This window comes from Scyliorhinus torazame, chromosome 16 (genome assembly GCF_047496885.1).
Source record: "Scyliorhinus torazame isolate Kashiwa2021f chromosome 16, sScyTor2.1, whole genome shotgun sequence".
NCBI classification, from domain to species: domain Eukaryota; kingdom Metazoa; phylum Chordata; class Chondrichthyes; order Carcharhiniformes; family Scyliorhinidae; genus Scyliorhinus; species Scyliorhinus torazame.
In genome coordinates, this window is record NC_092722.1 from 160747359 (window position 1) to 160761234 (window position 13876).

The 13876-nt window shown below is 49.9% G+C and overlaps 1 protein-coding gene across 13 annotated transcripts in view; it reads left to right on the forward strand.

Annotated features, from left to right (window-relative positions):
• The window catches only part of LOC140393179 (fibroblast growth factor receptor 2-like), a 240526-nt gene that overhangs the window by 210747 nt on the left and 15903 nt on the right, over positions 1 to 13876 (forward strand). For all 13 annotated transcript variants that reach the window (XM_072479334.1, XM_072479333.1, XM_072479335.1 and 10 more), the window contains 3 exons: positions 651 to 841; positions 2379 to 2501; positions 5410 to 5480. In XM_072479334.1, coding sequence (XP_072335435.1) covers positions 651 to 841; positions 2379 to 2501; positions 5410 to 5480 — 385 coding nt within the window. The remainder of the gene's footprint in view (positions 1 to 650; positions 842 to 2378; positions 2502 to 5409; positions 5481 to 13876) is intronic.

A 13876-nucleotide genomic window follows, 5' to 3' on the forward strand; every position in this document is an offset into this window, starting at 1 on the left:
ATTTTCCCCTACCCCTGCCTGGTAATCTTTAACTCTAGAACTGTCTTTCACAGTGCAAATTATCCTGGAGACCTCTTCCTCTTTACTAAAACTAGGCAAATCTTTCAGCCTTGTTTCAACTCCCCATGAATTTGGTCCTTCAAATCCAAGCGCAAGCTGCCACCCCATTCTGTGGGGAGAACCATAGAAACTTTGAGCCTCTAACTACTATCTCTCCTGGACCCTGGAAGAATAACCTGTCTGCGGTATAATTTTAGGAAAGCCTGTAAACCAATATCAAGATGTGCCCATCCCATCTTAAAGGCCATCACCGTGGCAATGTGCATCACATGGGCCTTAGAGATGCTGAATAGCTATCCTTGACTCCCAACTCTCTTTTATTTTGAAAGCAAATGGACAACAAAGCACAGCTGACTAAAACCTGAAACTCTCATCGCTGTTCTGGAACTTTGGAAACCCACGCAGACACGGGGAGAAAGTGCAAATTCCACACACACAGTCGCCCAAGGCTGGAATTGAACCCTGGTCTCTGGTGCTGTGAGGCAGCAGTGCTAACCACTGTGCCGCCCCTTTTTCCAATTGGGACATGAGATGCATGAGTATGCATATATATTCTGTGTACTTACTTATTTCAATTTTGTTTTGTGCAGGCCCATTGTATGTCATTGTAGAATTCACAGCCAAAGGCAACCTGCGCGAATATCTGCGCGCACGGCGCCCCCCTGGTATGGAATATACATTTGATATAAACCGTGTATCTGATGAACAGTTAACATTCAAAGACCTCGTATCCTGCACTTATCAAGTGGCAAGGGGCATGGAATACTTGGCCTCACAAAAGGTATGTAGCCTTGGAGAGGACAAAGTCCATTGAAATGCAAAATATATTGTAAATATTAGATAAATGAATACAAATTTACAAAGGCTGTTTTTAAGGCGTAATCTAGATCCTCCCCTGATTATCACAGCTATTAGACAGCAAACATCTGCGTATGAAACTACTGTTAATAGAAAGTTAAATATTTAGAGAAAAAGCGTTAACCCTTGAAGGTCTGGGCAGCATTATTGCACTATTCAAATTGCCAAGTCTCTTGCTGAACTCTTTGTCCACAGAAAAAATGCTGAGAACTACTTTTGCCTCTTGAATTTTAAGGTTAAGAATAGATATCTGTTCATGGACGCAGCCCCAGTCAGTACTCTTCAGCTGTGAGATTAGAATTGGAATCCAGTCTGGCAAAAATGAAGCGATTGTCTTTCTGGAATTAGCTATGCCTGCTTCCCATTGAGAGTCCATACTCTGAAATCCAATTCTAAAATGAGTTCCTAACCTGGTAGGGCCTTCTTGAAGAGGTACAAGATTGTGAGACTGGAGAACACATCGTCAATCCCAGAAAAAGAGCTGTGTAGCGTGATTTACCAGCCGCGTCCCGCCCGAATCAGTCCGGGACGCGGCCGGTAGATCCCAGGGAGCCCTCCACCGGGATTCTCGACAGCTGTTTCACCTCTAATCTAACCAGATCTCGCGAGACGTCGCAATCTGGACCCCCCCCACAATGGGCAGGACCCAGTCTTGCGTGCTTAAATGAGTTTAAATCCCCATTTAGCTGTGCTGACGCTGGATTGAGCAGCCACCTGGTAATCAACCCCGCCGGGGAGACCCCAGCCGAGCGGCGATTAGTATTGAACCCCACAAACGGGTCCAGGCGTACCGGCACTTGGCAGGGTGGGGGGTCTCCCCCATGTGATCGGAGTACCCTGTGTGGTCACCCTCTGGCCAAGCTGGCACCCTGGCACTGTGTGGCACCTTGGCACTTCCATGGTGCCCCAGTGACCTGTCGGTGGTATGTGTGGTGTGCGGGGAACACAAAAGCCCCCCAACAGATAGGTTTGGCTGTTGGGGGAGTCTGGGAGGGGGGGGGGGGGTGGGTAGTGATCGGGGCACCATTTGACAATGGCAGTTAATGGCGCTAAGTATTGCCACGGGAGGGTGAGGAATTCCCCGCCAAAGGCCAAAGAAAATACAGTGTTGTTCGATAGCGGGCCGGAACAACCCCTCCATGCCCGCTCCGAGCGGACATTTTTCTTTCAGTTAAATCACTCCCGAGGCTGTTTTTGTTTTTTAAAAGTTATTTTGCTGGGGAACCACACCGCTTTCTTTCACCACTTAAATAAGAAACTAGATTACTGGAAAAGATTGTTTACCGAGGATCCTTGTCATACACCATCCTAAATTGCCGCATCACACTTCATCCTTTGCCTTTCCCTGTAACTCTCGTAACCCCCACATCTCAGGCCTTTGGCCTGAAAAATGGGCACAGCAGCTGCATGTTTCTAGGCTTTGCTTGCCTGTATTTGAACATTTCACTTTTTTGTTTCAGTGCATTCATCGAGACTTGGCCGCTAGGAACGTTCTCGTTACAGAAAACAATGTGATGAAAATAGCGGATTTTGGGCTGGCGAGAGATGTCAATAATATTGATTACTACAAAAAGACAACAAATGTAAGTTTTCATGTTGATTTCTGCAGCATATGCTAAATATTGGCATCTTTACCATTTGCTGCTCATTAAAGCTTTCTTCGGGCAGCACGGTGGCGCAGTGGGTTAGCCCTGCATCCTCACGACGCTGAGGTCCCAGGTTCGATCCCGGCTCTGGGTCACTGTCCGTGTGGAGTTTGCACATTCTCCCTGTGTTTGCGCGGGTTTCGCCCCCACAACCCAAAAGATGTGCAGGCTAAGTGGATTAGGGCCATGCTAAATTGCCCCTTAATTGGAAAAAATTAATTGGGTACGCTAAATTTAAAAAAAAAAAAATTAAAGCCTTCTTCGTTTAAATAGCAAGCATATCAGGAAGTGGGTTTACACCCTGCAGTTTTCTGCACATTAATTTCCTCATCTGAGTCATGCCACCAGCTACTGTGGCAGGCACCATGTTTAGGTTGGGGGTGAAATACTTCTGACCAGCATTAACGGGACGAATTTCACCCCCTCGTTGTTTCTGTACAAGGTAAGAGTGCATTGGACTCGGTAAGTCTGACATCCCCTGGCAACTGGGTCCTGATAACAGCCTTTATTGGTTTGTTGAAGGAGGATATGCTGTGAAGGAGACCACAGAAAAACAACTAAATGCCTGAAGACTCCATTTCTTTCCAGTGGATTATTAAGGATAATGTTTGTTCATAATTCCTTCCTGTTTTGGACTTTTGCTCCACATTTCCAAGCATGGGTGCACTTTTGCTGCATCGCTGACAGAGTTGGGAAGAAGCGTTTGTAACATTTTATTCACATAAAGCCAGAATGTCTGCCAACTTGCAGTCAAGGTAATCGAAATAGTGACCTACCATATTTATAGTGATTTTATTACTGTGTAGTTCTACTTGACCAGTGCTCTGACAAAATCTTTAACCTATTGGATTAAAACCACCCCTATTACGCTGCCTTACAGGAATCGTTTTGCCCGCTACAAAGTAACTTAACACCAGCCTTACAGTGCCCAGTTGATTTATGATGGTTCTTTGGCATTTCTCTGACTGCCAATTTAATGCTGAACTGGGACAACCTCCATTTGTTATTAGGTGCCCAGAAAACAGTGTGCAATCCTGATCAATTGAAAATCACAACCTTTAAGGTTGAGGTCATGGCACCATGAGTTTCAAGGTACAGAGATACATACAGCTGCAGGGTTAGAGTTCCTGCTTTCGGTGCGTGCTGTCGACAATCTGCGTGTAAATTCCACCCAAAATTGCACACTTTTCTCATGTTTCAGCTCAGATATATTTGCATATTGGCAGACACCAAATCTGCCCTGAACAAGTACAGCTGGTTGGGCAGTGGTTTTGAATGTAATTTTAAAAAATAAAGTGTTCTCATTCCAGGCTCAATCTGGACCTTCTGTTTTTCAGTGATGAGTGCTGTGACAAATTACGTTAGTAAAGGAACAATCGAAACATTGTCAGGCAGGGGTTAAGGGGGTAGGGGGATCTGGAATTTTTGCAGGGGAGGTCTAGAGTTTTCTGTAGTCAGCGGTGATAGGTAAATCAGATCTGTGACCTGAGGACTTTCAGGACCAGAATATGCAAGGAGGAAACCAGTAGTGGCAGGACATCCAGTGAGGTAACGCTCCACTTTATTACATCACACTGGGCTTCCATTCTTGTTCATATTGTAGAGAAAGAAAGTGGAAGTAAAGCATTAGTTGAAGGGATAAAAAAATGTTCAGTTGAATCACCTTCAATATCAGCTGTCACCCTTCGATCAGTGAAAGCACTCTTTCCCTTGAGATAAAAGGTTGTGGGTTAAAGTACCACTCGAGACTTGTCTGTAAGATCCAGACAGGCACTTCAGTGCAGTACTTGGGGAATGCTGCAATGTCAGAGGTGTCATCTTTTGAACGAGACATCTGCCCACTCAAGTACGCATAAACGATCCAGTGCATTATTTGAAGATAAACATGAGCATTCCGTCAGCAGCCTAGACAATATTTATCCGTTAACCACTAAAACAAGTTAACTTATGTATACATTGGTTCCTGTGACACTGCAACAGATATCTTATCCAGGAAATTCCATGTGACAGAGAGAAATGGAACAAAATCGCCAGGTTAAAATATTAATAAATGTAAAGGTCTGGACATTTTAAAAGCTGAAATTAGTTTCTAATTGCTGATACGAATGAATGAGCAGACTTCTGTAAGCTGCTTTAGCCTTGCCATGACCCTGTTGCAAACTGCAGGGACAGTCAGCATCATTAGGATAATTGGGACAGGTGACCCATGCCTATTGAGGCACAGCAGAAGCACCCATCCCGCTGTGCTGTCAGAATCTCTAATGCTTTTAGTGAGCAGAGAAGATCAAAGTAGGAAAATAAAATTTTCTACGTGGGGAACTTTGGAATTTTAGGATTGATTAACTGTGTGCAAGGCCCAATGTCTGCTCGTATTTGAACATCCACCACAACAATGCCTAAATTCAGACAAACCTGTTGGACTTTAACCTGGTGTTATAAAACTTCTTACTAAATTCAGACTGTAAAAGGGCTGAAAATGTTGCTTCTAACCTGTTGAATGAACTACCTACGAGATCGGAAATGAGAGTAGACCTTCAACCTGAATCTGTCTGGAACTCCATTAGCTTGTGGCTGCTTTGTGCCTCAAACCCATTTACCCACCATTGATCCATGTCCTTCAATACACCTTTCTGGCAAAAATCTACTCTTGAATATTTCAATTGATCAAGAAAGCACAGACTTCTACCGTGTGTTCTAGATTTCCATAATGCTTTCTGTAGATCAAATAATTCCTGATTTCACTCCTGACTGGCCTAGCTCTAATTTCAAGATTATTCAAATTTGGCAGTGCTTAAATATTTTCAAGCTACATATTTTTTATTTACAAAAGCATTTTGTGTTCTAGGGCCGGCTGCCGGTTAAGTGGATGGCTCCTGAAGCTCTCTTTGACAGGGTTTACACCCACCAAAGTGACGTGTAAGTACTAATGAGTCCATCAAATGAAAATATGCATTCTTCCTTCTAAGATTCTATTTCCAATAGCCGGTTTGTCAGTGCTGCCAGTTTGAATTGGAATTGACAATAATGCGGCAGAATTATTGCCGTGCAGTTTCGGAAGTACTGAGGAAAAAAATGTTTTCATATTAATAAATTGTTAGTTTAACTCCCCAGTGATAGACATGTGCAATTAAATAATTGAAAATTATTTTAGCATAGCAATTCTGTTTTACTGTATTTCAAAATCCAAAATGGAAGAACATTTTTATTGGTTCACTAAACCTGGGCACCTATTTGACGTCCTTTTGCAGATCTGAGAGAGGTGGCTCAAAATAAGTATTCTCCCAACGATAAAGGAGAGGTCCGAGTGGGGATGGTATGGGAGGCACTGAAGGCAGTGATTAGGGGAGAGCTGATTTCCATTAAGGCCCACCAGGAGAGGATGGAGCGGGGGGAGAGGGAGAGGCTGGTGGGGGAGATGGTGAGGGTAGATGGGAGGTATGCGGAGGTGCCCAAGGAAGGATTGTTGAGGAAGAGGCGCAGCCTCCAGGCCGAATTCAACGTGGTGACCACCAAGAAGGCGGAGGTGCAGTGGAGGAAGGCCCAGGGGGCGATTTACGAGTATGGGGAAAAGGCAAGCCGGATGCTAGCGCATCAGCTTCGGAAGCGGGACGCAGCTAGAGAGATTGGGGGAGTTAAGGACAGGGAGGGAGTGGGGTTGGCATCAATGGGGTCTTCAGGGACTTTTATGAGGAATTGTACAGGTCCGAGCCCCCACGGGAGGAGGGAGAGATGGGCCGCTTCCTGGACCAATTGAGATTTCCGAAGGTGGAGGCGGGACTGGTGGCGGGATTGGGGGCCCCGATTGGGCTGGAGGAGCTGACCAAAGGGATAGGAAACATGCAGGCGGGGAAGGCACCGGGGCTGGATGGTTTCCCGGTCGAATTCTATAAAAAAATATATGGACCTGTTGGGCTCGTTGTTAGTTAGGACCTTCAATGAGGCAAGGGAGGGGGGGGCTTTGCCCCCGACGATGTCCCAGGCACTGATCTCCTTGATCCTGAAGCGGGACAAGGATCCCCTGCAGTGTGGGTCTTACAGACCGATTTTGTTGCTAAATGTAGATGCCAAGGTGCTGGCGAAGGTCTTAGCCTTGAAGATTGTGTGCCGCAGATCATCCACGAACACCAGACTGGGTTCGTGAAGGGGAGGCAGTTAAACGCGAATGTGCGGAGGCTTTTGAACGTTATCATGATGCCAGCGAGGAAGGGGGAGGCGGAGATAGTGGTGGCGATGGACGCTGCGAAAGCCTTCGATAGGGTAGAGTGGGGGTACCTGTGGGAGGTACTGAAGAGGTTTGGGTTTGGGGAAGGGTTTGTCAGGTGGGTTAAGCTGTTGTATGAGGTCCTGTTGGCAAGTGTGGCCACAAACAGGAGGCGGTCCGGGTACTTTCGGTTGCACCGAGGGACGAGGCAGGGGTGTCCCCTGTCCCCACTGCTCTTCGCACTGGCGATTGAACCCCTGGCTATGGCACTGAGGGAGTCAAGGAACTGGAGGGAGTTGGTGCGGGGTGGGGAGGAGCATAGGTCGTCGCTCTACGCGGACGACTTGCTGCTATATGTGGCGGACCCGGTGGGGGGAATGCCGGAGGTAATGAGGATCCTTAGGGAATTCGGGGATTTTTCGGGGTACAAGCTCAACATGGGGAAAAGCGAGCTGTTCGTGGTTCACCCAGGGGACCAGGAGAGGGGGATTGGCGAGCTCCCACTAAAAAGGGCGGAGAGGAGCTTCAGGTATTTGCGGCTCCAGGTGGCCAGGAGCTGGGGGGCCCTGCATCGGCTTAATTTCACAAGGCTGGTGGAGCAAATGGAGGAGGAGTTCAAGAGGTGGGACGCGTTGCCGCTGTCCTTGGCGGGTAGGGTGCAGTCAGTCAAAATGACGGTGCTCCCAAGGTTTTTGTTCCTGTTTCAGTGCCTCCCCGTGTTCATCCCAAAGGTCTTCTTTCGGCGGGTCAACAGGAGTATAATGGGGTTTGTGTGGGTGTGAGGGACTCCGAGGGTGAGAAAGGTGTTCCTGGAGCAGAGTAGAGATGGGGGGGGGGGCTGGCGCTGCCAAACCTCTGTGGGTACTACTGGGCCGCCAATGCGACGATGGTGCGCAAGAGGGTGATGGAGGGGGAGGGGGCTGCATGGAAAAGGCTGGAGATGGCGTCTTGTGTGGGTACGAGTCTGGGGGCGCTGGCAACGGCGCCGCTGCCATTCCTCCAAGGAGGTATACCACGAGCCCGGTGGTGGCGGCTGCCCTCAAAATCTGGGAGCAGTGGAGGCAGCACAGGGGGGAAGTTGGGGCCTCGGTGTGGACCCCAATACGGGGGAACCATCGGTTCGTCCCAGGGAGGACAGATGGAGGGTTTTCGGGGTGGCACAGGGCAAGGATACGAAGGTTGGGGGACCTGTTTGTGGATGGGAAGTTTGCGAGCCTGGGTGAGCTGGAGGAGAAGTACGGGCTCCCCCCCGGGAAAACCTTCAGGTACTTACAGGTAAGGGCGTTTGCCAGGCGGCAGGTGGTGGAATTCCCGCGGCTGCTGCCACACACAGTACAGGACAGGGTGCTCTCGGGGGGGTGGATTGGAGTGGGGAAGGTCTCGGAAACTTACCAGGTGATGCAGGAGGAGGAGGAGGCCTCGGTGGTGAAGTTGAAAGGTAAGTGGGAGGAGGAGTTGGGAGAGGAGATCGAAGAGGGCACGTGGGCAGATGCCCTAGGGATGTCCTCTTCGTGCGCGAGGCTCAGCCTCATACAGTTTAAGGTGCTGCACAGGGCACACATGACCGGGACAAGGATGAGCCGTTTTTGGGGGGCTGAGGACAGGTGTGTTAGGTACTCAGGGAGCCCAGCAAATCACAGCCATATGTTCTGGGCCTGCCCAGCTCTGGAGGAATTTTGGAAGGGCGTAGCGAGGACGGTGTCGAGGGTGGTAGGATCCAGGGTCAAACCGGGCTGGGGGCTCGCAATATTTGGGGTTGCAGAGGAGCCGGGGGTGCAGGAGGCGAAAGAGGCCGGTATTCTGGCCTTTGCGTCCCTAGTAGCACGGCGTAGGATTGTTCTTCAGTGGAAGGATGCGAGGCCCCCAAGCGTGGAATCCTGGATCAACGATATGGCCGGGTTTATTAAGTTGGAGAGGGTGAAATTCGCCTTGAGAGGGTCGGTACAAGGGTTCTTTAGGCGGTGGCAACCGTTCTTAGACTTCCTGGCAGAACGGTAGACATTGGTCAATGGCAGCAGCAATTCGGGGGGGTGGGCGGGGGTTTACTTTATTTTTGTTTTTGTTATTTACACTGGAGGGTCTGAGGGGGTGTATACACCTGTTGTGTTAAGTCCGGGTGTTAATGTTAATTTATTATTTATGTACAGGGGGGAGGTGGGTAGGGAGGGTTGCTTTTCTAGACTGTGTTTTGTACTTAACCCTGTTGGGTTCCTTTTTCCTTTTGTTATTGATATTTTATGAAAATTTGAATAAAAATTATTTTTATTTTTAAAAAAAGTATTCTCACAGTGATGCCCATTTAATTTGATTTCTTGGAGACCAGCATACCTCTCTTTATTTTACTAGTAGAAACATAAATCCAATTTTCCCTGGAACTGTGGGCGGAATCTTGTGGCCTTCCTTTGTGTTGAGTTTGGTGGTGGGGTGCATTGAATCAGGTGGAAGGGTGGCAAGTGGGGTCCCCATCATCTTCCTGTCTCCACCCTGATTCAAGTCAGTGCCCCACTGCACATTGAGGCCCTTAAGTGCCAATTAAGGCCCTCATAAGGGTCTCATACTGCTGCTGCTGGTGTCAATCACTATGCAAGGAGCACGGCAAGCAAACCTGTATGGGTTGCTTGTGGCCTGTTACGATCCAAGTTGATGTTACCTCTGGACAGTCGGGTCTCAGGATGGAACTTTTGATAGTCCATAACTTCTGTTTTTTGTCTAGAGTCATTGATGAACCATCACAGGACTGCCAATTAACTTTTAACAAAAGAATAAAACATTTATTTAACATGGAAAAAAAAACTATATTACAATACTCCTTCACCCCATCTTGTATCTTCACACGTGTAATAATAATAACCGTTTATTGTCACAAGTATGAAGTTGCTGCGAAAAGCCCCTAGTCGCCACATTCCGGCGCCTGTTCGGGGAGGCCGGTACGGGAATTTAACCCGCGCTGCTGGCCTTGTTCTGCATCACAAACCAGCTGTCTAGCCCACTGAGCTAAACTGTACACAAGGTTTTAAGGATAACACAGGTTACAAAATATATCTTATACTGTAATGTTCTCACTATGTACACAGTCCATGTAACCCAACAGGCCAACTGGGGTCAGACGCACCATATTCTGAAACCAAGTGGCAGGCTCCACAACTTCTGTGGATTTCCCCCCCCCCGCACCCCCCCCCCCCCCCCCCCTCCCCCTCCAGCTGATTATCACACTGCAAACTAATCTCACTGGAACTTTTTTTTAAAAAATATGTTTATTAAGAGTTTTTTAACAAAATTTTCAGCCATACAAACAAACCCCCCCCTGTATCAAAAAAGAAAGAAAGCTCGCATCGCAAGACATGAACATGCAAGTCAATACGATACAGAACTTTGTACATTGTCAGTTTCCCGGATCATTCATGTATTTTCTTGCTCAAATGCCCCCCAGAGAAAAAAAACCTTCCCCCTCCCTCCCTCCTCCCCCCCTCCCCCCCTGGGTTGCTGTTGCTGCTGTCCGACCTTCCTCTAACGCTCCGCAAGATAGTCTACAAACGGTTGCCACCGCCTGTAAGAACCCCTGCGCAGTCCCTCTCAAGGCAAACTTTATCCTCTCCAACTTGATAAACCCTGCCATATCATTTATCCAGGCCTCCACGCTGGGGGGCTTCGCCTCTTTCCACATTAACAAGATCCTTCGCCGGGCTACGAGGGATGCAAAGGCCAGAATGCCGGCCTCTTTAGCCTCCTGCACTCCCGGCTTGTCCACTACTCCAAATAATGCTAGCCCCCAGCTTGGCTTGACCCGGACTTTCGCCACCTGAGATACTGTTCCCGCAACTCCCCTCCAGAACCCCTCCAGTGCCAGGCATGACCAAAACATATGGACATGGTTCGCCGGACTTCCTGAGCACCTCCCACATCTGTCCTCCACCCCAAAGAACCTACTCCGCCTCGCCCCCGTCATATGCGCTCTGTGAACTACCTTAAACTGTATCAGGCTAAGCCTAGCACACGAGGAAGAGGAATTAACCCTACTTAGGGCATCAGCCCACAGCCCCTCCTCAATCTCCTCCCCCAGCTCCTCTTCCCATTTACCTTTCAGCTCCTCTACCAAAGCCTCCCCCTCTTCTTTCATCTCCTGGTATATCGCCGACACCTTGCCCTCCCCGACCCTTACGCCCGAAATCACCCTGTTTTGAATCCCCTGTGCCGGGAGGAGCGGGAATTCCCTCACCTGCCGCCTCACAAACGCCCTCACTTGCATGTACCTGAAGGCATTACCTGGGGGTAGTCCAAATTTCTCCTCCAGCGTCCCTAAGCTCGCAAACATCCCATCGATGAACAGGTCCCCCATCCTTCTAATCCCTGCCCGATGCCAGCTCTGAAACCCCCCTTCCATCCTTCCTGGGACAAACCGATGGTTAATCCTGATCAGGGACCACACCGAGGCTCCCCTCGCTCCCATGTGTCGTCTCCACTGCCCCCAGATCTTTAGCGTTGCCGCTACCACCGGGCTCGTGGTGTACCTTGTCGGCGAGAGCAGCAGCGGTGCCGTCACCAGCGCCCCCAGGCTCGTTCCTTTGCAGGACGCCATCTCCAACCTCTTCCACGCCGCCCCCTCTCCCTCCATCACCCACTTACTGATCATCGCCACATTGGCTGCCCAGTAGTAGCCACCCAAATTCGGCAACGCCAACCCTCCTCTATCTCTGCTACGCTCCAGGAACCCCCTCCTTACCCTCGGGGTCTTGCTCGCCCACACAAATCCCATAATGCTCCTGCTTACCCTCTTAAAGAAGGTCTTGGTAATCACAATTGGGAGGCATTGGAATACAAAAAGAAACCTCGGGAGAACCACCATTTCAATCGACTGTACCCTGCCCGCCAGCGAGAGTGGCAACATGTCCCACCTTTTAAAGTCCTCCTCCATCTGTTCCACCAGCCGCGTCAAATTAAGTTTGTGCTGTGCCCCCCAGCTCCTAGCTACCTGAATCCCCAAGTATCGACAGCTCCTTTCCGCCCTCCTCAACGGTAGGTCGTCTGTCCCCCTACCCTGATCCCCCGGATGCACCACAAAGAGCTCACTCTTTCCCACATTGAGCTTATAGCCCAAGAAGTCTCCAAACTCCCTTAGGATCTGCATGACCTCAACCATCCCCTCCACTGGATCCGCCACATACAGCAACAGGTCGTCTGCGTACAGCGACACTCGATGTTCCTCTCCCCCTCGGACCACCCCCTTCCATTTCCCCGACTCCCTTAACGCCATGGCCAAAGGTTCGATTGCTAATGCAAACAGCAGAGAGGACAGGGGGCACCCCTGCCTCGTCCCTCGATACAGCCGGAAATACTCCGACCTCCGCTGGTTTGTGATCACACTCGCCACCGGGGCTCTATACAGGAGTTTCACCCAACTAATAAGCCCTCCCCCGAACCCAAACCTCCTCAACACTTCCCAGAGATACTCCCACTCTACACGGTCAAAGGCCTTCTCCGCATCCATGGCTGCCACTATCTCCGCTTCTCCCTCCACCGATGGCATCATTATCACATTTAGAAGCCTTCGCACATTGGTATTTAGCTGCCTACCCTTTATGAATCCCGTCGGGTCCTCATGAATAATCCCGGGACACAGTCCTCAATCCTCGTAGCCAACATTTTTGCCAGCAACTTGGCATCCACGTTGAGGAGCGAGATCGGTCTATACGACCCGCATTGCAGTGGGTCCTTATCCCGCTTTAAGATAAAGAGATTGTTGCCTCCGACATTGTCGGGGGCAGGGTCCCCCCCCCCCTTGCTTCATTGAAGGTCCTCACCAGCAATGGGGCTAACAGGTCTACATACTTCCTATAAAACTCCACCGGGAACCCATCCGGCCCCGGGGCCTTCCCCGCCTGCATGCTCCCCAGTCCTTTAACCAGCTCCAGCCACCTCCTGCTCCTCCACCCTTGGGAACCTCAGTTGGTCCAAGAATCGTCGCATCCCCTCTTTTCCCCCTGGGGGCTGGGACCTATACAGCTCCTCGTAAAAGGCCTTAACTGCCTCATTCACCTTTACCGTACTCCGCACAGTAGTTCCCCTGCCGTTCTTGACTCCACCTATTTCCCTCGCTGCCATCCTCTTACGGAGCTGATGTGCCAGCATCCGACTCGCCTTCTCCCCATATTCATATATCGCCCCCTGTGCCTTCCTCCACTGTGCCTCTGCCTTCCCTGTGGTCAACAGGTCGAACTCCGTCTGGAGACTTTGTCTCTCCCTGAGTAGTCCCCCATCAGGAGCCTCTGCATATCTCCTGTCCACCCTTAAAATCTCCCCCACTAACCTCTCCCTTTCCCTGCCCTCTCTCTTCACCCTATGAGCCCTGATGGAGATTAACTCTCCCCTGACCACCGCCTTCAGCGCCTCCCATACTACTCCCACCTGCACCTCCCCGTTGTCATTGGCCTCCAGGTACCTTTCGATGCACCCCCGCACCCTCCCACACACTTCCTCGTCTGCCAGCAGTCCCACCTCCAACCACCACAGCGGGCGTTGGTCTCTGTCCTCCCCCAGCTCTAGCTCCACCCAATGCGGGGCGTGGTCTGAAATGGCTATGGCCGAATACTCCGTTCCCTCCACTTTCGGGATCAATGCCCTGCCCAGAACAAAAAAATCTATCCGGGAGTAGGCCTTATGTACATGGGAGAAAAAAGAAAATTCTCTGGCCAAAGGCCTGGCAAATCTCCACGGGTCTACTCCCCCCATCTGATCCATAAACCCCCTAAGCACCTTGGCCGCAGCCGGCCTCTTCCCCGTCCTAGATCTGGAACGATCTAATGCTCGGTCCAACACCGTATTGAAATCCCCGTATTGAAATTTTCAAGCTCCCTACCTCCAAGTCTGGAATACACCCCAACATCCGTTTCATGCTGTTTCATGAATCCAGCATAGTCCCAGTTCGGGCGTATACATTTACCAATACTACCTCCGTCCCCTGCAACCTACCGCTCGCCATCACGTATCGGCCTCCATTGTCCGCTACTATGTTCTTGGCCTCAAACGACACCCGCTTCCCCACCAGTATTGCCACCCCTCTATTCTTTGCATCCAGCCCCGAATGGAACACCTGTCATACCCATCCCTTCCTTAA